This window comes from Pundamilia nyererei, unplaced genomic scaffold (assembly GCF_000239375.1).
Source record: "Pundamilia nyererei isolate P.nyererei 1_Seehausen unplaced genomic scaffold, PunNye1.0 scaffold00008, whole genome shotgun sequence".
NCBI lineage: Eukaryota > Metazoa > Chordata > Actinopteri > Cichliformes > Cichlidae > Pundamilia > Pundamilia nyererei.
The window spans coordinates 2927322-2951132 of NW_005187409.1; the positions used below are offsets into that span (position 1 = coordinate 2927322).

At 40.5% G+C, this 23811-nt stretch overlaps 2 protein-coding genes across 7 annotated transcripts in view; both read left to right on the forward strand.

Moving 5' to 3' along the window:
- The first annotated feature begins 2106 nt into the window (after positions 1-2106).
- Positions 2107-13860, forward strand: cenpi (centromere protein I). Its single transcript, XM_005723204.2, has 20 exons — positions 2107-2140; positions 2207-2344; positions 2815-2933; positions 3486-3593; positions 3773-3821; positions 3964-4010; positions 4237-4326; positions 4414-4542; positions 4875-5018; positions 7397-7517; positions 7785-7879; positions 8027-8144; positions 8393-8457; positions 8635-8744; positions 11085-11220; positions 11591-11715; positions 12186-12234; positions 12658-12876; positions 13223-13264; positions 13428-13860. The coding sequence occupies exons 1-20, from the start codon at positions 2107-2109 to the stop codon at positions 13560-13562; spliced, it is 2073 nt and encodes a 690-aa protein (XP_005723261.2). The 3' UTR covers positions 13563-13860.
- A 1074-nt stretch (positions 13861-14934) lies between these two features.
- The window catches only part of drp2 (dystrophin related protein 2), a 175447-nt gene continuing 166570 nt past the window's right edge, over positions 14935-23811 (forward strand). For all 6 annotated transcript variants that reach the window (XM_005722946.2, XM_005722943.2, XM_005722948.2 and 3 more), the window contains exon 1: positions 14935-15673. The gene's annotated coding sequence lies outside the window, so the exon portion shown is untranslated. The remainder of the gene's footprint in view (positions 15674-23811) is intronic.

The following is a 23811-nucleotide window of genomic DNA, read 5'->3' on the forward strand; positions in this document are numbered from 1 at the left end:
AAAAATAGTCACTCTTACTATCCATCTCATCCAATCATTTCCTTAACATTTTGCCCCTTTCCGTGTCATAGCTGACAGCGAGTGAGTCACAACTGTATCACAGGGCTATTATTCTTACAGTCTCAGTGAAAACATAGATTAATTTGTTCTAAAAGATTTATGTGGTTAAACCAACCATCCATCGGGGCATCTATCGATTTATCGTCTGCTTACCCAATTCATTGTCACGGGGCCTGAAGCCTATCCCTGGTGTCATAAGGTGACAGGTGTGGTACACCCTGGACAGACCACCAGTTTGCTACAGGGTTAATGCATTAAATCAATAACCCAGACAAATATAGTAGATTGACAGCTTTCTTTTGAACTAAGTATTTCAAAATCTGTTGACTTATGTGGAGGATTTCCTTCAAATAGGTGGTTAGAAGAGTCTTATAGTAATTTTAAACAACCTAAGATGTAAATATTCAACTAAAATATCACTTGCAGCCAATGGAGTGGTGATGTAACTTGTAGTTACTGACGGGTAATCATCATTATTTTTAAACAAGCAGGTAAGCAATCTTCTGTCAGACCTAGTATTAAGCCAGCATTGAAAACACAAACATTCCAGTATTTACATGAACAGGAAAGTATAGACCTACGACAGTCACAAGTAACTTTAACTGGGTAAAAAGGCTTTCAACACACTGCATTATGCTTTACTACATGTCAGAAATGTGATTAACTTCATCATTTTTAATAATTGAGCACAACCTTTATTATAGCCTTTTAGCCGATTAGACATTAGTGTAGCATTTCTTAACCAGAAAGAATATGTGGAGCTGCAGTTCTTTCCAGTACAAGTGGATTTCCAATGATTTTGTTTTTGCATAACTTTGAACATTTGTGGTGCATGACAACAGGACTGAAAAACTGTGTTGTATTGAATTTTGAACCATCTCATGTGATTTTCAAGAGTCTTTATATTTCTTTAATTGTGCTCTTTTGACTCTTTGTTTTATTTTTCCCTCCAGAAATTAGTATCTCTCATAAATATTTAGATATGAGTTAATTATTCATCCAGGATTCTCTTCCATATCTTCACCATCTGTGTTCTTATTCTTGTTATTTTATGTTAGTTCTATTTAGTGCTAGTGATGAAGTGGTTAAAGGCACTGTTAGTGATGCATTCCTGAATTACTTGCCTACAGTGACCCTGGTTCCTGCAACTTATTAAACATCTTAAAAGGCATTGGATGCATTAATTAATTAACTTGACATAAAAGGATTCAAGGATGAAATGATTCAAGAGACTGACATCACTTGGATGTTTTATTTTAGATCATTTTAGTTGTTTTTGTCTTCACATTTTTAATGTATTTTTTGTTATTTTCTTGAAAATGCAGAAAAAGGAATGTACCACACACCTTCTGATTAAATACTTTAGCATGTAAGCAATAAAGCATCAAACATTGTCTAGCATCAGCCAACTAATTTGTTATTACTTTTAACTAATCTGACAAATATTTTCACCCTGGAGCTGTGTTGTATCTAAATAACCCCCAATGTCCTTGTAACCAGGAAAAGTCTAAATTATTTCTGTGATTTGACTCTAGATGACAGCAGCGCTGTGGTCTGTTTTTGTTATTCTTAATGAGAAGCCAGCAAATGCGTGAATATTTGATGATGGATTTAACACTGAGCTAAATTGCGAAAACAGACCGTTTTTATGTCGCAGTGAGTAAACATGTAATAAACTGTTTTTCTGGGGGGTCTGATGAAGCAAACTGTTTATATCAGCTCATACCCTGTCATCCGATATCAAAGTTGCTGACTTATTCTAGTGTGTGAAACTGTTTTGTTTATGTTTTGTTTTGTTTGCTTATCAGCTCATTAACACATTCCATTTTAAGGCCCTGCAAGTCACTTCTTTACATAAAACTGTTTACATCCATCTATCCATTCTCTTCCGCTGGTCCTTATGAGGGTAGGCTGGAGCCTATCCCAGCTACCATAGGGCGAGAGGCAGGGTACACCCTGGACAGATCGACAGTCTGTCGCATGGCTAACGCATCGAGACGGACAACCTTTCATACTCACATTCACACTTATGGGCAATTTAGAATCATGTCTTTCCTGAAGTCTCTTAGGAAATATCAGTGTAAGTGTTTTTTCCATTTATATAAATGTACACACTTTAATACAATGTCACCTCTCCTCCGTGTAGTTGAAGCAGGGACTCCTGTTCTGGGGAATGATGAGCTGGAGAAGAACCTGGTGCAAGTGGAAAAGGTGGCCTATAGTCAGGGACTTCCCCCAGAAGCAGTTTCTATTATGCTGGAGTTTGCCATGAGCCTCCGTATGGGTAAGACTGTCTTTGCATCAGCCTCAAACTGGGTAAATTGGGGAATTTCCAGCAGGAAGGATGGGCTTGTGTAACAGAATTATAGAGAGCAGGAGTCTGTCAGATTGAGGACCTAGCAAATGTACTTTTGGTTACACTTTTCACACTTAACTGATTTGAAAACAACAATTCACCAACCCTGCCAGTCTTTGTACTGTCAATAGAAAAAGAGAGCATAAGCACAACAGATCTATTGTAGTCTTCCACAATGTAATATTGTGAAGGTTAATTGAAAAGATCTATATAGTAATATAATATTAATTGTATAGTTTATACAATATAAAGAATTATTATTTCTAATCGATGTGATGTGAGTTTCATTCTTTTAATTGTACAGTGTGAAAAAATGTGTGGCAATGTCTTTGATATTACGTCGTTCTGCACTCTTTAAGGCTTCTTTTGATAAATTTTGCTCTGAATTTTCTGTGCAGGGACTTCTCCATGTGTCCGGGTGCTCAAGTGTCTGATTCCTGCCTCTGTGGTGCCACAGGAGGCTGTTGTTCGAGCAGTGGTTTGGCTCAGCGTTGGCAAGATGCCCATCAGCACTCAAGTAAGTGCACGTAAAATATTTGCACTAAAGGAAATATTATAACTTCCAATCCTTCTTTAGGGATTCAGTTAACTTTTGGGGCAGTAAAAGTTTGTTTGATGTGCCTAAAGCTTCTTCTCATTTTCTGTTCATTAATTATTGTCTGGAGGAATATTTGTCCAGGGAACGCGTGAGTCTGGCTGTGTTGCAGCTCTGTTTGAGCTCCAGTCGTGTCTGTTTAGTATAATGATTGTAAATCCACCAAGTCCAACTTTTCAGCTCTGCCACACTAAAATTAGCACAAGGTATATTTTGGGATTCCAAAGAGCAGCTGAAAAGCACAGGAAGTGAGACGTAGGAGCAGTTAAGAGATACCAGCCAATTTCCAAAATAAAATACAACTCAGGCTCAAATACTCCACTTCTGAAGTTCTTCTGGTGTGTTTTGAAGTTCAGACTTGTTTAGTTTCATGCCTTGTTTATTCCTGGGGTCACACTGAAGACATGATTTCATTGTTCTATTTGATAAGAGTGTGACATTAACGACCATCAAACTTACTTCTCTTCCATGCAGGTTCTTTTCATAAAGTGGGTATTGACTGTATTTGATATGATTGATGCAAAGGACCAGCTACGAGCAATTTATGGCTTCATCTTCAACTTTGTCACAGATGAAAATCTGGTAAGTGCTGGCGATCTTTATAATAATGGGTTGAAATGACTGTTTAGACAAATCCGATGGCATTTACACATGTCAGGCACGCTTTTCACTAAGCTGGACTGTGTTTTTAACAGCTGGCAAGATAAATAGTTATGTTTTAAAGGTGTGAATTGATTAATCATGTTGTCAAAATTTTTCAGTGTCCTTTCATCTGCCATCTCTTGTACCTTTTGACCCGAAAGGAAAGCGGTAAGCCAAATACTTTTATCCTTGAAATCAGATCCCTATACTATGAAAATACTATTCTCCCTTTTTTCAGTTTACTTCTTTGTTTCACCTTTTTCCTCATCACTTTTCTGAGGTTTTTTAACATCTCATTTTGTCGCGGTAGTGCGAGTCTTCAGAGTCAGGAAGCTACTGGAACTACAATCTAAACTGGTAAGCATCCTGCAGTTTTGATGTCGTCATCAATCAAGTGAATTTCATTATTTCCTTCCTCAGTGTGAGAATCATTTTGGAATTTAATTGCAGAAATGCAACGGCACAATTTTCCCATAAACAGTTACCCTCCAGTTGCCCATGTCGCGCATCTCATTATGAAAGAAACAAAAAATGTGATGCAGAGTACAAAGATGGGACTGATTGTTTATTGTTTTCTTCTCAGGGAAGACAGTCTTTCCTCCTGCACCTACTGTCACTTTACAAAGTGTTTTGCCCTGAACTGGTGACACTCTCCATTCCATCACGGATGAAGGTTTGTACCTAAAACATACTTGCTCTTGGAATACGACCATTCTCTGGAAAACAAAGCAAACATGGTGGTTTTCATCTTTTGTTGCAGAGTGGGTTTAGGAACCACATTTCTCCCTGGCAATCAGCATTGATTGCTGTCCAGAAGAGGAACGGTTTGCAAGGCGCTTCCAGCATGAGTCTGGTCACAAACAAGGATAAAACCAACCCAAGAAAAAGGGTATGCATCTTTTATTGGGTTTGTAGCCAACCGTCAGCTACTGCTGCTGCCTGACAGTACCTTCCCAGCTTTTCATTTGTTGGAGGTTCACATTAGTGTGTACTTTATTTGTGCCAGCAAACAAAATTGGCATATTTTCATTCAGATGTACACTGCAGATCATTTTCTTGATTACTTTGTACATTTTCTTGTGCTGCCTGATGCTTTTTTCCCTTCCGTTCATTATCATTGTGTTTTGAACTGTTAGTCAAAGGAGATACATAATTATTTGTATTCAAGCAGTTTATCATGATTTTAACTCCTTTGCTTTTTACTTTCTGCTTCTTTCTTAGAAACACTGCCACCTGGAATTTCCTGCTTTGATTCCTGCACTGAACAAAGAAGCTCAGTCTGAGCAGTCCTCCAGCAGAAGGATGGTCCCACTGGTGGAGCTCCACTCTTTTGCTCAGCTGTTGGAAAATATGCATCGTATAGAGGTAATTTCTCCTGTGATAAATCTCAGTTCTGCATCTGTCGAGTGCCGACACTGGGGAGGCATCTTGATCTTTCGCTGTGTTGCTTCCTCTTATCTAGTTCAATTTTACAGATCAGCTGTAAATCATTTCAGCAACAGAATATAATGTATTCTAGTTGGCCACTGAAGTGTCCCAGTAAATCAGATGCAGCAGGAAAATGAGAATCCCTTCTTCCTAACTACCAAGAAACACCAGCAGTGATGACAGCTGTCAAAGGAACACTGCGGTCTCAGGATGGACTAATAGTGAAGCAAAAGACAAATCTATGATCTAAACTACTAACATGGAATTAAGAGAAAAGAGAATATATAATGAAAATTACTTTTTCACTTTTAGAACAAGTACACTGGCTACTTGAATGGATGGCAAGAACTTGTGGCTTAAACGGGTTTTATACGTTTTGTGTCTGCTTGAGTCCCTATCATGTAAATTTCGTCATTGAAGAGTGAGTGCAAGGAACTCACCTGTGGAGAACTGATATTAGAACTCGTCAACTATTCATGCGCCCAGGCAGCAAGTTTAAAGTGGACTTGGACGAAGTAAAACAGGAGAGAATACTCTGTCGTGAGGACTCCAGCTGTCTGTGGCTTTAAACAGGCTTTTTCATAAGGAATATATATGTAAAGATGCAGCATCTCATACTGAGCCCCCACAGCAGGTTCACAAGAAAGGCAAAAGAGAAGGAGAAGTCCTTTTAAGGGGTCTCATAACAGGCGTATAACAAAAATACCAACTTCCTCAGGTGACTACTTACATTACAGAAGTTTTTTTTTTTTGTATTAGGAATTTTCTTTTATGTTTAAATATGCAAACTGGGCATTGCCAGTTAAATTATGCGTGTAAATTGGCAAGAAACCCAGATCTTGGATCAAATCACATTTAAGTCACCAGTTCAGCAGGCTTTGAGTGACTCAGTAAAAACTTTGGGCGCATAGATATCAAATTGGAAAGTTTGGACATGCTACTGAAGTGAGGATTTTTGGATCAGAGTACAAGTATTTATAGAATGTTATACAATTATAATGTACTAGTAAAATAAATTCTTTACTTAAATATACACTTGAAGCATCACCATTTGATTACATACACAAAATCTAACATTATTACTTTGCTTAAACAGCAGAGAAAGTGCAGTAAAAATATCTAAATGTGTATTTTGGGCTTTTATTTTCACAAGTGGGAAAGAAGACATGTTATTGATGCAAAATGGCACAACACCTCAAGTCTGACTGGTCCATAAGAATTGTTTTCCCTTTAGTGGCTGTGTTTAAATTGTGATATATCCTCTGGGCCACAGGGTGGCGCTGTGTTACTGTTGTATTTGTATGAGTTTGTTGTGCTTGGCCATTAAAAACTTTGACCTAGAGAAACCACAGCGTAAGTGGCCTGTGGCTGTTTATTATATTAGAGCACAAACTGACTTCATGAGCAGAGTGCTTGTCATTTGTTTTTTAAACAGGCTGTTGCTTTTTTATTTTTACAGATATCATCAGCGTGTTATTTGTCCTTTATGAGTAATGAAAGCAAGGGATGTTAGTGGAGATGTATCTGAGTAATGCATTGGACAAAGTTGCAAAGCAAATGGTCATTTAGAGAGGCCTCTCCATAAATGTCTATTTGCCCTGCAGATTCAGTGACCTGATAAACCAATGTAAGTCATTTTAAATGGATTGCAGGGTTTTATGCGTCATGCTACATAAATTCACCTCTTTCACTGCCCACAAAGCAAACGTGGACAATAAGGCTTGGAGGGCGTTGGTGCCAAATGTGTTTATGGCAGGGAGAGTGGTGCTTTGCCACGTGTTAGGAAAGACAGATGAGTACAATCAATTTCCCTCATAAAACTATTCGGTTACGGCATTGACAAAGGATCATTGATTATTTCCCTCACGGCCGGCGTTCTTGTTGTCAAAAGCAGAATGGTGCTTTCTCAGTTTAACGATACAGTTGCTCCATAATTACTGAAGAGCTGAGTTGTGTCCATTTACAGTCTGTCTTTCTCTCATTCTAATTCGTGTATTAAATTGACAAAGTCCCCATATTGAGAGGCAGCTGTTCAGCCACAATAAGGGACTGTATAAAACTATCCAGTGTGGTGGAAGAAGTGTCCCAGTACTGCCATTATGGGGATTACCAGATACCGAGGAACTGGCTTAAAATTAGATTGGTGGCCAACCCTGTGATAAGGACACGATCATCTGTTGGTTCTTACTCTCTTATTTATTTCAGCTTCTGTGTTTGTTTATTTGTTTTTTGCTTCTGTGTACCTGTTGTCTTTATGTGTCTTTCTGGTTATTTTAGTTTCTTAATCACAATTTTGCTTTATGTGTTTCCACCAGCTGCCTGCTCAGATGGGCTCGCTGCTGGGTTCCAGTCTGGCGCTGCAGTACCTGGACTGTGTGCAGGATGAGTCTGCCCTCCTTCGCCTCAATTTCTGGTTAGGCTACGCTTTTCACGAAGGTAAGTCGGGAACGCACACTACACACTACATAACTGCTGTGACATGTTCTTTCTAGAAGTTAGAGGAAAAGCAGAGCTGACCTTGAGCTGAACCCCAACATAACTTTGTTGCCATGTTAAAGGGATTCTTTTACAGAAGGGTTTAAAGACATATGAGAGTATGTCTCCGTGTGAAGATGCAGTGCATCTGAAATCTCCTGCTGTCCTCTTTGTAGTGCTCTGAATTTTTCACGCAGTAAATACCCTTTTTGACTGTATTTTTTAAAGAGTTTTTATTCTGTGGCGATGGAGGACCCAGTCAGACTTCAGAAGAAGCTCTCCAGTTTTTGAACAAGTTGCTGTCTGCACAGCACTTTCTGCAGGTGAGCCCCTGATAGCGACGTCCACAGCTCACTGACATCGTCATTATTTCTGATGCTCATGAACCTGGCGCCACACGCGTACCTGATACGTGCTGTGTACCAACGCTGAGCCAAAGATTTATTTCACATCATAATTTTCTCCAACAGGAGGGCTTTTCCAGTTCAGAGGTTTTCCTCTATAAATTTCTGAATGTTTGGGACGGCTCACTACTCCGTCCGCAGATCCTCGGCCTGCTGAGCAACATTCCGGTTGTTCCAAGTTCCCGTGAGTGTTACCTCCACAGATCACTGCTTTCTATGACCGTCTTTCTTCACAGCTCAATTTTCTCTCCTTATGTCTGTCAACGTACACTTACATAACACAGGTTTTCTCTCTGATCTTGTCGTGCACTTGAATAAAATCACAGTCATGTTCTCATCTTAGCAAGCTGTCATTTTGTCCTTTATGTAGGGAACTGTAACGCATTGAATTGTACGTCAGGTACAATAGTGACCTTTTGTCTCCCCCTTCAGAGATCAGAAGGCTTCTGTTTGAGCCTCTCATGCAGCTTTTCTTCACATCCTCATTGTTTTTCAAGGTAGGCTTTTCTTTCGCAGACACAAACAGATCAAACTTGCTCCCATTACTGTTCAAAGTTATTAGGGAAAAAAAATGCAGTAGTGAAAAACAGCGCAACAAAGCCCTTGAGTAGTTCAGTGTTTAACATGCTGCATAATTGGTTCTTTTTCTCTCTTTCGTGTTTGTATCTCTGCAGTGTGGACTGATGGAGTGTCTTAACAATATGCTGTTGAAGTGGTTGACCTGGCACTCCATTTATGCTCTGGAAGACGACCTGGACATCAGCCTCAACAGCCACACGTCCATGTGAGTTTCACATCTGTTCAGTTATATTTAGTTCCATGTATATAGCGTGTTTTCTGAGCAATAGTCACTTCAAGGGAAGTAAACCTGGATGATTTAGCAATCTGACGTTAGCATGCAGTAGAAAGTAGGGAGGAAGACAAGAGTCCTGCAGCAGAATCGGGCTCAGGGAGGGACAGCCACTTGATTTATTCCAAAATCTGAGATATGTTGAATAGAAAATCCAAAAAACCGTGAAGACCCCAATAAATAGAAATCTAATACGATTCCCTAAGGAGAGCATTGTGGTATGCAGAGGTAAAAATCCTCCCTGGTTTCAGATATTATAGAACGTGTTCAGCTGCATAACCAGTAAGCGATGCAGAGGTCACGATCCATTAATGATCAACATCCATTTAACACATCCTCAGTCATTTGGATGACCTCTGCATCAGCTGATGGAGGAAACAAACAGTGTGTTGATTCAGACAGCAGACATCAGTAATGACAAATTCCCTACGCAAGTGAAATGGACACCTTCCAACAGCGAGTGGTTCATTACTCAAGCCAGATAAACATTCCTGTGCAGTAACATGTGCAGGACTACTCCCCTTTTCAATCACTAGTTCAACCCTTCCACATTTCTTCTTACCTTGGAGATAAATGTCCCTGAAAAATCCTGAATCCAGGTACAGTCACACTGTGGTCGGGGATGTATGAGTGTGTCAGTGCCTCGCTGCAACACTCCATGAAGCACATCAAACTCCACTCTCTGTGTTCCCCCGTGGGGCTCAGTCAGCTCACCGCGCTCATCCATAGTACTGTCCAAACACCTCACATTCTCCACGATGATCGCTGGAACAGCTCCTGCTCTGAGACCCCGTTGTTTTCTCCGTAGCTTCTCCAGGATTACAGGCTTTGCTCGTGGAAGTAAAAACTGTCAGCACGACCAACAGCTGAAGACAAGGCAGAGGAAAATACAAACACCAGGAACAGCAAACAGAACAAAACACAAACTACAGGAGAGTGCAGACAGAAGTTAATGGCTTACAATAGTGAGAAATTCGTAGAGGAAAGAAAAGAGAGGTATCGAAACAAAACACTCAGTACATCATGGGAAGTTCCGCCTGAGCCTGTAGGAGTATAAGCAGTGGATGGTTCGGTTTAAACCATAACTATAGGCTTTATCAGAAAGGAAAGTTCGAAATTATTAAGAGGTCTTTAAAATATGATGATGTAATTTGATCATTCGAGGCTTTGTATGTAAATGATTTTGAATGTAATCCTAGATTTGGAGAGCCTTTAGAACAACCTGATGATATGGAATTATAGATTTTCAGCCTAGAAGTTAAAAAAAAAAATCCATGATATAGTTTTTCACTGTTGCTTTGAGATGGGATTTTTTGAATATTGGTAGAACTGTAAAGAGAAAGAAGCCAGACCTCAAGCTTAAGGTTATTAGGGAGTGAATGACACATCCTGCAGGCCAAGTAATGTAATACATAGCCGATATCTGGTTAGACACCCATGTTCTGAGAACTTAAAGTGCCAAATATGATAACCTAGTTATAAAATTACATCTGCTTCCTGCTTTCTTGATGCTTGAAACTTGTACTTTGTGTCACGAAATGCTTTCTCATAGAAGTTGGCTTTTTATTTATTGTGCCTTAATTGACTAATTACTTTCCCCAAGGACAAAACAGAGTAGTTTTAATTTTGATTATTGGCAAATTAAGTTAAATGTCAAGTCTCTCGTTGCAACTTTTTAAAAAATTCTTGATTACGTTAAATCTTGAAAGACAACTGACATTTGTATATGTTGCAACTATTTATCTTGAATTGAATCCATCTGTTATCCACTAACAGCTAAAGCAAATCAGGCGGAAGTCTTTATTGTATGTTTTCCCTTTGGGTTTTGAGCTCGTTTATACAAGTCCTTTATTTGAAATTTGTTTGGGAACAAGTGGCACCTTAATATCCAGGGAAACGATTTTCTAGCTTCCAAACTGAAGGGTGGCGTACGAGTCAATTATGTTTAAATGCCTGAGCTTCATCACTTGTTTAATCCTGCAATAAATGCCTTCAGTCAGTGGAAAGATCCATTTTACTCAGTGCCATTTCCAAGTTCACCTGTGGTATTTACCCAGTGTACAACTCATTGAAGAAATCATTGATCACGCATTGTGTTTGTATCTGTTTGATTCAGTGTTTGTCATTTGTGTTTGCAGTGAGCTGCTTTGGATAGATTCCTGTGTTTTATATGGAAAACTGCAACAAAGTTTCAAAGGACATGAGTTAAATGCTGTCACAGGTGTCATTTAACATCCGTTTTGGGTAAAGTGACTCTTTTGCCCTGTGTTCCAGAAACATGACTCTGTCTGGGTTTAAGGATTCGGTGATGGAGCTGATTCACTTTGTGGGTCGACTGGCCTCTGTGGGCCTTCAGCTTGAAGGCTGTCACTGTCTCCTCCTCAGCTTCGTCCTGGACTTCTATGAGACGGTAAAAAAGAAGAAGAAGCTGGAGTTAATGATTTTATCTGTTTTGTCATAATCTGTGTTTGCGATTTGTTATTGTCTCTATATAGTGACACAAAAAATAAAACATCCTCGAGATGTTTCACCACCCCTACCTTGCAGAATGATGGTATTTGTAGGGTCTGACACCTTAAAAACACAAGCCCAGTCTTATTTAGCAAAATGCAAGTAGAGGGAGAGAACATGAGATTCCCTGAACAGCTTTAAAGATCAACTTGTAGCAGAGCACACTCTTTCTAAAAGGTTCAGCGGGGATGCATATTCTATGTCTGAGCCTCTGCTTTAACGTTTTTAATCTCTGTGGGTGTTTGTTACATGTTTTTCTCCTCCCGCAGGTTTGTGACACATTTCTGAAGTATGGCCTCCCTCTCATAGTGATGCCTCCAGCTGGAGTCTTTTACCCAGCCCTGTTTGCCACTGACCCCGTCAGCGTGGACCGACTGGCCTACATCATGCACAGGTGGGTGCTCAGCACCTCTATGGGAAGCTGCCATAAGCTTATCTTAATGCATACATTAGCAATGCCCTAAATGTAGTATGTCATATGCTGCTTATACATATTTGATAAAGGGACTGAATTGGAATCAAATGGCTTAATTGAACTTGCATGTTAAGGCATTATTAATGATGGAGGCCAGGGGGCAATACCCTAAAGCCCAGATTCTTTCCTTACATGGAATTCTAGTATCATTTATAACTCCAGGCTTTAATAACACACGTCCTTATAGCCCAACGAATTGAGTACACCCTGGGGTCTTAAAATAATTTTACCAAAGCTAAGAGTAAAAAGCCGTGACTCCAAAATTAAAACGTAATTGCACGGTGTGTTTTGACTGACCATAGAGAACTGGCTGTTGTGCAGTGATTTATGATCACAGAGGCCACTGGTCCATTGCTTTTATTTATTTATTTTTCTTCTATTTTCATCAGGTACAAAGTGAACTTGACATCAGCCAAGAGCCAAGAGAAAGTGACCGAGGTAAAGATTGATGCTTATTGTTTTTGTTATGTGAAAATGAACATGTGAACAATATTATACATTAATTTTCTGCTTTAATGTTTTAGTCGATGCTCTCTCTGTGTTTTGCCCCTTCATTCACTTTTGTAGATTTAATAGTAAAGCTCTTTAGGAGCATCTACTTAAACCTGGTGACTTTAATATCTTCTCAGATGTGAACTTAAAGTTGTCCTTTATTACAGCAGTCACTGTGAGCTGCGAATTTGAAAGTACATGTCAGTCAAGCCAGTATGTGTGCCTGAAAATGTCATTGGCAGCCTTTATTAAGTAAAACAGCCTTGGTAAATGGTATTCAGATTAATCATCACAGCATCAGATCTCTGTAGTTCGGCTATACTCTTACTCCACTTTCTTAGTTTCTCCTTTTGGAAATGTGCTTCTCAGCAGGCCTTTCACATCAGCCGCCAGACTTTCCGTGAGTTCAACCACTACGTCGTCGTCATGGTCAACTGCCTGTGGAACTCCAGAATGTTTCATCCAGGGATGGGCGTACAGCTGGGAGAGGAGCTGCTTCTCAAGAGTAACGTGCCACAGTACGGGTCGAGCTTCGACCTCGTCCACCATCCCGCCTTCATGAGCTACGCGGTCAACTTTCACCAGAAGGTGAGTGCGCGGCATTTGTCTCGATTTGGATTGAATCCTACATGCTACAGTAAAACCCATGCTTATTTTCATACCACACAGGGAATTTGAATCAGCAGGCACCGCGGTTATTCATCTTACAGACCAGCTAAATGTGGTGTTAATGTATCTTTCACAGATGATGCATTAATACAGAAGGAGATTTTATTATTAATGAGTGCAGCGTGAGATGGGGTTTTTCATCAAGTTTAATAATATCCGCACCTTTTTTATTTTTTGGTTGGGTCCAACTGCATCATCCAGCAGTGATCCTGTGAGATTCACGAAGGCTGGCTGTCGATAAATATTAATGTTCTCTTTTCATCAGTGTTGGCCGGGGAAAAAGGACATGGACCTCAATTCCATAAAGGTATGAGAGGTTCCTTTTCATTTCCCTGCATTTATAATAAAGTTCAGGTGTAGTTTGATGTGCATCGGTCATGTTTCATAGATTAATAGAGACATCTTTGATCACACAAATCTTCAGATGTCTGCAATCTGACCTGACATGTTTCTGTGTGTGTGTGTTTCAGCACTCCAAGCCATGGAGTTGGTACCTGGAGTATTTGTTCACTCAGGGCTATGACGGCCTTAAACATTTTGTTCAGAGTAACATCAGCTGGCAGCTGAAAGCAGACGATGGTCAGGTTGACGCACAGCGGAGGTAGAAGCTGAACCCGGCGGAGAAGGAAAAAAGCGCCAACTCGCTTCTTATATCCCCCCTTTTTAAAAAAGACTTGTACATATGTATCCCCTCGCCTCTTCCAAGTGTGCGAGTAGTTTTTATGTAAATACATTTATCTGTCCTTATTGTCTTGTACATTTAACAATGATGGCATAATGTGTTTTTTTTCCCCTTGTACAGCTTGTCAGCTGCAAACCTATTAATTGCACTCTTGAAAAATAAACAAGTGTAAGACTTTTCCTTTTTTATGCAAATAAATAACACCTGTTGTTTCTAAAGAACACAGCACTCACAGTTCATAGTTTATTTTAAAATAATTTAAATCCCTGAGTTTTGCTTCTTTCTCGTGAATTCTAGTCCACCATTATAAAATGGTATTTGTCTAATTTCGGTGCGAGCCAACCTGGATCATACCCTACTTGTATTTTTTTTTAAATGCTTTAAAACAAAACAAAAGCACTACGTGGACTTGAAGTTTCTTCTTTTTTTATTTTATCCTAAGTCAGAATCTTGAATGTTTAACTTCTGTTGTGCTCGTGTGTGTATATTGTCCACATTTCTTCATTTCCAGATAATTTTGAAGTTTATTGAAGAAAATACTTTCTAAAAGCAATTGAAAAAAACTCCCACATACTCAGTGCTGAATTCTTCTTTTTTTTCATTTTTTTTTTCAGTTTTTTGGTTATACCCTATGAAGGTTGGATAGAACCCAGTTTGCAGGATAATTGGAAAGATTCAGAGAACTGCTGAGCTCAAGTGGACCCTTGGGAAAAAAAATTCGAACTGAGCACAGTGTATCTTGGTTATGCAACAAATTATTAATTTCATCATTTGTTGAGGAAATGAAAGCTCACTGACTCAAACCCCGTGGTTGCATCCTTGGAGTGCTGTGCATGGTGCAGTGTGTTGCGCTCTCCGGTACTTTATATTTTCTTTCATTTTTTTCTTGTACCTTTACAGACCACACACTGATACAAACATGGCCAAAGTTTTGAATAATAAGGTCAGTTTATATGAAAATAATCCCTAAATGCTAAGTTTATCTATGGTTTGTTCTACAGAATGTTTAGAGAGGAATAGATTCTTGGCCTTTATTGCAATAACATAAAAAAACCTGGGCAAAGGATCGAGCAAGGTAAATTCAAACCAGGTGTCCGAATTAGCCTTTGCCATATGGGTCACCTGCGCTACCAAATGAGCTAAACCGGCATCCAAGTGGGGATATATTTACTGTGACCCTCTCAGGCACACAGCAAACTCCAACTACAGAAGCCCCGCCCACCTGCTGTTCAAATCTTCTGTTTGACAGGGGCAGCCAATCAGAGAAAAGTTGGTTTAAAGGGTTACTAGCGTTTATTTTGAACTGTTGATCATGCAAAGCTAATCTGTTGGTTTCCAAGAATAAAATATAAGGCTGGAAATGAGCATAGTAGTTCTCCATTAATGTTAGAAGTGCGCCATCCTTTCCGTATTTATGGACCTATAACAGAAAGGTTTATGCTCATTGTTTGCTGATATTTTGTGGCTGACATAACCCAGAACTGGGTTGGAAGGAAAAACCGAAAGTCAGAATTTTGTTTCACATCTTCCAGGCTTGACTGAAGTTTTGGGTTTGCTGTAAAATGATGAAGAGTTGCGGAGCTGTGCGCGCTCTCTCTCAACCTTGAGCTAAATGACTTCCTGAGCTCTCTTTGGACGGCTCCCATTCAGCTCCCACCGATCCCCCACCTCAGCTCCAACAACGCAAGTTTTCTATTACAGTTTCATTTTATTCGCAGCTTATAATCTTTACTGCGATAGTTAAACCGGGCGCCTGGAAGCCTCCCCGCGTGTGCCGTGTCGCCGATGTGAACGAGCGGAGCCACCTTAAAGCAGCCCTCTGATGTCAGCGTCAGAGGCACAGACTCCGCCGCCGGTACAGCGCTGCGCTGCTCCGCCGTTTCAAATCTTCTGCGCTGCTGCTCTCCTCACTTTCTTCAGCTCATGTCGCGGCTGCATCCACCGGAGTAGCTCATTTATTTCAGCGTCTTCTTCGCCAGCAGCTGAGCCGTGTCAGTCCAAGCTGAGCCAAATCCTCGCTCCAGGGAGAAAAAGGTAAGATTGTTGTTCAAGGCTTCTTCTTCTTCTTAAGTGATTACTGCAGGAAATGTGTTCAACCGGTTACCCTCACATTCAGAGCAAACAGAGGAACGCGGTGTTGACAGTAACTGGCTTCTTAAATTGCCTTTGGGTTACTCTTGTGCGTGTTGAGATGGAAACTGGCTGTGCTGCTGCAGTTGAGTACTGGCCATCGTCCTGGTCGCAGTCTGCCAGATTTATTTTTAAAACCAGACATCTGTGTGATGGATGAGGTTTGCCGGATGAGCTTCAGGGCTACAACCTGTGTATGCACAGTGTACGCGCTCTTCTGACCGGTGGAGCTGCCAGATCAAAAGGTGTCGGGCGTTTAGGCAACCTCTACTGTTCTTTTGACTTTTCTCGCCTCTTCTTCTTTTGAATGAATGAATGAATGAGGCTGTGCACAGACCACATTTTTATCAATTCATTAACTGCGAAGGAAAGGAAGTAATTTCAAAGACAGTGATTAAGTGTGCGCTCAGCGCTTGTTTTGTGGAGCTCACAGGAAAAGAGCCTGTCAGATCCCTCTCCTCTTCCCCTGCAAGTTGCCTCTCGAGTGTCGCTTTCTGCAGGGAAAAAGAAAGAAAGAAAAATTTATAGGGCTTTTCTGCCTCATCAGTTTGTATGGGTGGAGACTGACGTGTGATGGCAGGCTGAGGTGTTGAGCCGGATTTGAACTCTGGATGTCGCGAGTAATTATGGTTACAATTACACGGTGTGCGTCTTAAGCCCCGAGACTCCTTTCAGGGCCCCAGAATGCAACACAGTGTGGGATAATTTAGGGAATATATTTGGAGGAGAGGAAGGTAATCCTGTGCGCTTCCGTGGACGTGACAGCAGCAGCAGCAGCCTATATTTAAACCCAAATGTCAACCAAATGAAATCCCCACTAACTAAATGACATCTGAACCCGCTCTTACTCCCGATCTGACTGACAGGTGTCAACACAAACTACGCTAAAGTTTATTTTTTCGATTTTATGACACGTTTGGCATATTTTGGCCTCAATTTTAGTTTTCATTTATGGATATTCTGCATTATTACTGACTGACATTGCCTCAAAAATCTGCCATATTATCACTGCTCCTGTGTCCACATTCTGGCTGTGATGGCTATTCTAAGAATCAGTTAAATATAAAAAAAAGAATCTTGGTTTTCAACATCAAAAGCCTTGCTCTCCCTCATTCTTACAAGGCCGGTGATATTTTCTTTTATTCCTTTCCTTTCATCTGTGATCATAAAGCCCGGTAACTCTTATTCATGGCCCAGTCCAGGTTGAAACTGAATGTCTCTCTGAGCTTTAAATGGTTTACTTTGCTGGTAAAGAAAAAGAGCCGCACAATATTTCTCTCCCAAAAGGGCTTGGAGTGACGTCCTATCTCAAAAAGGAATTTCATCTTAAAGTGGCTTTAATGTTGTCATTCTGCAGGACCTTCCAGCTATATCAATCTGCATTCACTTGGAGCATTTTTATGGTCAGTAACCTTCCTGTACTTACACTGAAAGAGCATTTTCCTCCAAGCACAAAGGCTATCAGAAGCCCATCAGATGTTTTTTTCTTTCCCTAAATCCAATTTGATTTGATGACAGGATTGCACAGCTTTTGATCTTGAGCACAGCTGCAAAACATCTGTAATATTAAAAAATAAATCCACGTAGCGGGCTTAATAATGGTAGCATATGCCCTAGCAGCTCACATATCGTGTGCTTCTCTTTTGTAGTCAGATTTGGCAGAACTCTTAAGGCTCCACACAGTGATGAGCTATAATTGTGAAAGACTCTAAAAGGACTATGAGCGTGTTCTATTTTCAGCGCCTTTCTTCTTCTACATGCCTGCTGGTCATGTTTCATGTTATGCATTTTCCACACTCTCCCTCAAGCTGTTTTCAGCAGAATATAGATGAAATCATTCAGCGTCTTCCTGTTTTAATGTCATTTATTCATTCTGGAGAGGACGGCGCCACTGCCGCTGTGTCAGATAATGTAAAGGTTGGGGTTCCCAACCTTTTATGTCTGCTACGCACTTGCAGCCCTGTCAGCTGAAGTACTTCTGAAGTACCTCTTCCCTGACACCAGCCGTCACGTTGCATGCAAATATGTGGATTTGAATTCATGTCAAACAATTGGTTTGGCCACATTTACAACCGCTTGGCTGTACAGTCTCTTGGAAAGCTATCTTATTCAATCAGTGAATCACAACTGTTACAGTTGTTAATCCATTTGGGATGCTTTTAGTAGCGTTTAGAACCATTTATGCATTCGTTTTTAGACATCAAACAGAAACAATTTTCATTACTTTTACGGAATTTTTTGAGACATTTGACTTTTATCCTTTTTAGAAGTCTACATTAACAGGTTTGACACTCTCAACAGCATGTGATGGATAAATTGTAAAAGGTTGTAAATTCTTTTATTTCCATGCATCCATGCTCAGTAGCACACCAACCCTGGCTGGGAATTAGCATTTTTTTTCCTTCTGATTTGTACAACTTTTCACAGTTTTGGGAGGGTGCAAGGTTAATCCAAAATCAAAGTGGAAAGCTGATGCCTTTCATGGTTTGTTTAAATCTCCTCTCATGAATCCTAAGAATGCATTTCGGGATTGCATTATTTACAATGTTATGTAGGAAGCAAACTGTGTTAAAGATTGTCTCGGGCGTGTTTTTTATTCTCTCTCCTTTTTTAATTCAGGAGAGTGATCTGAAAATGTCATCCTCTGTTAAAGTCTGCCCCGGGTCTCCAGTAACTCTAGCAGAGCGTTAAGAATTAGCAACCTACCAAGTGCTGTAGTGACATTGCATATTCTTATCCAGAAGATTTTTCTTTGTTTACAATGAACAAGGGACTGTAGGTCAGATTCAGATGCTGTGATCATGAATAATCAGTCTGGTCTCGTATTTTCTTTCTACAAAGAGGAACATTGAGATGAATTTACAGGTTGAGACCTCAATAGTACCTCGTGGAGTTGAATTGGACAGAGTGCTTTTGTGATTTTATTAGCACTGACCACATTTCTGACCGTATTGATATCACCTTGCTCTCCAGTGGGCAAGATGAGGACCTCAGTGATTTGTTTTCCATGCTGCCAGACTGAATATCTTTAGCAATGGCACTTTTGTGACTTAATTTTTCAGTATTTAAAGTGACATTAATGTGGGCTGCCTTTCATCTTTACATAAGTATAATTAGCAATAATGTACTGTAATCCCATTGGAATCTGCACACAGATACCATAGCTGCAGACATAAGGGCTCATTTTCCTCCAGTCAGATGAAACTATTTCATACTACTTCTTGCACAGCATGAAAAACAGCTTTGACTAAACAACAAAAATCCACTCAGTTTGTAGTTTGTAAATTACATTTGTGCCATCTTTTTTCAGTTTAAGGTTTTCGTTTGCATGCGGAGAACATGTGAGACTATCTGACTGGATGAGATGTCATCTGTGACAGTATAGAAGAAGAAGGCGAATATACTCAGTAAGAAGTGGCACCTTGATCGCCACTTCTGCGTCTTCTTCTTTAGGGCAGCTTTGTTAGCTGACAGCACTGTTAAAATTAAGTGCAGTGAAATTGTAGTACATTCCTACAATGAAAATGCAAATCCAACACTGAACTGATCCTAACAACAATAACTGTCTGTGTAGCTGAGTCTTAGTCGGAGACTTGCAACAGTTGCCAGGCTCCTGTCTATTGAGTGTTAAGTTAATTAATCATTGATCATTGTTTTTGACTGAATACTTTGAATGCCGTGCTAAACTTCCTTAGTGGTTGGATACCACAGCATGACCAAAATTTCTGTGACTGTGGGCAATGAATTTGCAGCCTTGGTTTCCTTGAAAAGGGGAGACCAGATCTGCAACCGCTTGCAGTCAGTTGGAATCTTCAAAGTAACTTTGGTGCATCTAGGCGACGATGAAATGGTGACAAGTTTGATGTCATTTTGCAATTACATGACATCTTTTTGTAATAATGTAATAATTGGAATACATGAGTCTACTATTGCAAAGAGACATGTCACAGGTAAGTTGTACTAATCCGTGCAGACCGACTTGGAAATGATTGCAGTTTGTTGCTTTGATATGTTACATGTCAGTATTTTGCAAACCTTTGTCAACCCGTCTGAGAGCGACCGCCGTCGGTTCAAGTCAGATTGCGATTGGAGACAGGTTTCCTCCTACCGGGCGACCTGTGCTATCTCCTTGCGATTCAAAGTGGACGCTCAGAGGTCGAGGTTGTCGCACAATCAATTTTTGGGTGACTGAACCTTTGTCCTTCACTGTCAAAATGAAGGAGAAGTTGATTATTATGGTGAGCAACCATCCTTGTTGTAACAGAGGCAAAGTTACCCCCTAAATGTCGGGCACACCCACCGTTTGTTTTAGCACAATAAGCACATGTGAACGCTGCTTAAATGCACCTGACAGTGATTTCACAAAGTATTGAATCTCACTGCAACAAGGTAAGAAAAAAGGATTTTCAGCAGGTGTTAAGATCTCAAAGACAGCAGGATGCCAAAGACAGGGTGGAGAAGTCAGAAAGTATTAAGAGACAGACTGACATGTTTTTGCCTCTGATGTTTGTATGATATGTGTTGACAGTAAAGGAACTGAAAATAGTCTATTGGCACCACATCGCTTCTTTTTTTGTGACACTGTAAAGTAAAAGCAAAGAAACAGGTGTAATTCTATTTTTCAGACATTTAATTAGGTAGAAAATTGCGAAATAACAGACAGATCCATCATCAGTCTTTAAAACCTTCAATAAACAGTTGAAAATGACATTTATTGGGCTCACATAACAATGCCAAGCATATTCAAATTGAGCAGTGTGTATACACAATTCTTGTCCAAGAAATAAAAGTGCCAGCAGTCACACTGAAACACCTCAGGCCCTGCTGGAATAAAAATATCTCAGCAGCCTGTCAAGTGGCTGTCCCTCCTGAGACCCAGACGGAATGATAGCTGTTGTACACCTAGGAGCATCATCATCCCGAGCTATGTGGCCGTAGGACAGGTGTGCTCAGTCAGGCAGGCTGCAGCAGTCCCGTCATCTCCCTGCACTGCTCCATCATCCCCGTCCTGCGCTGAGAGATGGCAAAACGGACAAATAGGGGAAGAATGGGGATAGAAAAGCAATTTGCTGACTCCATAAATTCCTGCGCCTGTGGTAACTATCCTTGGCCATGGTGACTGCGAGCTATTATTTAGAATCTGGTAACCGATGCTTTCCTATTAACATTAAATGGGTTGGTGTCTGCGGGGTGTCTCCCACGACACGTTTATGCTGGTTATTTACTGCCCGCCACTGCAGGCCTTGCTCTTGGAGCTGCTTTGAGGGCCAGCTCACAGCCAGGCCCCGTGTGGCAAGTCATCTGTAATATGGCACGATGGGTGAGGGAGGGAATGGCCGACCAGTTGCTTCATTTAATTTGCAGAGAATGTTGTGCCGGATTTTTCAATTTGCATAGGTGCAATATTGTGCGAGCTGATAAATTTCTCTCTGTGGTATTCTGGTTTATGCCATCCTGGTGGCAAGGCTGCAGGGGCAGCAGTGTAAGTCAGTCACTTTGTTATAGTCTGAAATATCTTGACACATTCTGGATGTATTGAATGAAATTTGGAATCGAGAAACTCTGACTTATTATCCTGTTACGCTGCAGGTTAAATTTGTCACACACCCTGTGAGATATCGTAAAATGTGCTTGATGGATTGGCACAAAATTGAATGCAGACATCTGTGGTTCTCAGATGATACATCTAGTTACTCTAACTCTAGCATATACAGTATGTGCTATGTAGTGGTGTTTTTCCTTGAAACTGGATTAGCTTCTTTTTTTAAAGGAAATTATATAAAAAATAATTTTCAGTTATTTTACTTTACGACCAAATTACTGCAAACTAAACTAGATCTTATGTCGCAGTTGCATTTTGATGTCAGCTGCAAACATGTTTTGTGCCTGCAGCTTGCATGGTTATAGCTCTACTGCACAGGAAATATCACAGGCAGATAGTACAAACCCCTGAAAACATACTCAGAACTACCCTTGTGGTAATTCCTTCTACAATAGGTGTCCACTGATACCTGGTGAGGCTGCCTGTCTGCTATGCAGGCTTGTGCCAAAATTCCCTTGGGTACACACAACCCCAAGTTGCTTCCAAGTTGCTCCCAGTGGCACTCTGCGTGGCACAGCTGCCAGAACTGAGTGTATGACATGATATAAATGATGCAGTTCTCTCAGCTGCACAGCTAGTTTGCACACCCGAAGCCCCGAGTCGTCTCTTATGAGGAGCTCAATTATGTAGCGAGGAGTTTTTTGCAGGAGTTTGTGAATAGGTGACTGCAAAACAAACTGTAAAGCGCCTTGTAGGACCTAGTTGAGGTTTAAAGACACTATACAAGCGCACGCAATTTAAGATTTAGGCTCCGCACAGACAGACCCACTAGGAAATAAAGTATTAAAAACAGCAAAGCTTGCATAGTCAGAAAATGTTATATGTGAATGAAACAAATAATAATACGTCATATTACAAAAAAGATTCCGCCTGTGTGTCGTGTCGTGTGTCAGCATCATTATTGAGAGGATGCTGGGAATCTCTATTCAACGCACAGCTTTAGAGTCGCCTCGCTCGCTAGCTTCAGACTTGCGTTTAATACATTTCATGGTAAATTTACAGTGAAAAATCCACATTGTTAAAAGATAATTAAACAGTTTTGGGAGAGTTCAAAATGCGAAGGTGACCTCTTAATCTTTTCAGCCTTTCCACCAGAGATGCTGGCTTTGGTTATCCCGCTTTTTATATGCATTTGTCAGCGTGCAGGGCAGGAGTTTGTTGTTTGTTGCCCAGCGACAACTCCAATGATTTAATGATCTTTTCCTGCTAAAGTGTATCATTTAAATGCAAAGCTCCATCTAATCTTTTTCAAAAAGACTGAAATAACGGCTCTTCAGGATGGATCTTCAGACTGTAGTAGACACTCTGGTCAATAACATAACTTCAGCAGTCTCCTCCAGCTGCTACCCTCTAATTGGAGTTAATGGCTCCTGCACTGAGTGCAACATACTTCTTGTGGCTGCTGCAGAGTGTGCTTCGCCACTTGCAGCTTCTTTCCCAAGATGTGTTAAATAACTTATGTGCTTCCTTACAGTTTCCAGTAAATTTTATTCTCAGGTGGAGCGATCACTCTTGTGTCAGCTCTGGTAAGGGTAACGTGGCGCCGCCGCTCGTCTGGTCACACTTCATATTCTGCTTATGCGCTTCTAATTGGAGCCGACAAGTTCTGATGTTCTGATCGGTGCTTGGCAGTGTGACCCTCTTTTGGGCTTTATTCTCTTCTGCAACCCATGTTGGCTTCCCTCAGCTCACTCCAGAACATTCACGGAGGACATGAATGGGGATGACATTATGGGTGTGTGTTGGGTATTCTGGCACTGACGGCCACTACATCAAATTTGAAACACGCGCACTGTGACTTGCAGAAATAGATCATCTTCTCCTGTGTTAATTTTAGCACTTTTCACTCATCAAAAGAAACATAATACTTGTGACTCATGCAACAGCACTGGAGGCAGATTTATCTGCAATTTGTCAGTGAAACTGGATGCCATTTGCAATTTGCATGTGAGTAGTTTGTTTGTGAAACAGGCCCCTGGCCTACACCTCAATCGGGTCTGGTATTTTTTTTTTTTTTATCCCTTATTTTTAGATTCAGGAAATAGGATTGACTGAGCTGGGTGACAGTCATTTCATGTCATTTTGCAGACATAATGGCATATTTATGGCAATTTGAAAACCCTCTTTACCATACACAAGGTGGTGAACTCATTCGAAATGACTCATGATGTTCCCCCTCCTTAGTCTAACCTTCAGGCTGTGAAAAGGAGGGAAAACGTAGTGCTAGAGATGATTCTTATTCAGTTCTTCCACTCCGTCTTTTCACTGCATGTTTTCTATGTGTTGTTCTCAGGTAGCTTATGTTCAATATACCGAATGAGCTCACAGTCTGAAGAAATTAAACATTATGAGGCGTTTTTCTTCAAAAGGTTTGACATTTATTTTATTTTGTTTTAATCTGTGAATTTATATTTATCTGTATAAGTATTAGAGGGAATAT

Bases quoted from the DNA above. Each gene is read 5' to 3' on its own strand.
- cenpi (XM_005723204.2), top strand. From the start codon at position 2,107: ATGTCTTTCCTGAAGTCTCTTAGGAAATATCAGT. The intron at 3,822-3,963 runs GTAAGCCAAATA...TTGTCGCGGTAG, and splicing joins TTTGACCCGAAAGGAAAGCG to TGCGAGTCTTCAGAGTCAGG. The intron at 11,221-11,590 runs GTAAAAAAGAAG...CTCCTCCCGCAG, and splicing joins TCCTGGACTTCTATGAGACG to GTTTGTGACACATTTCTGAA.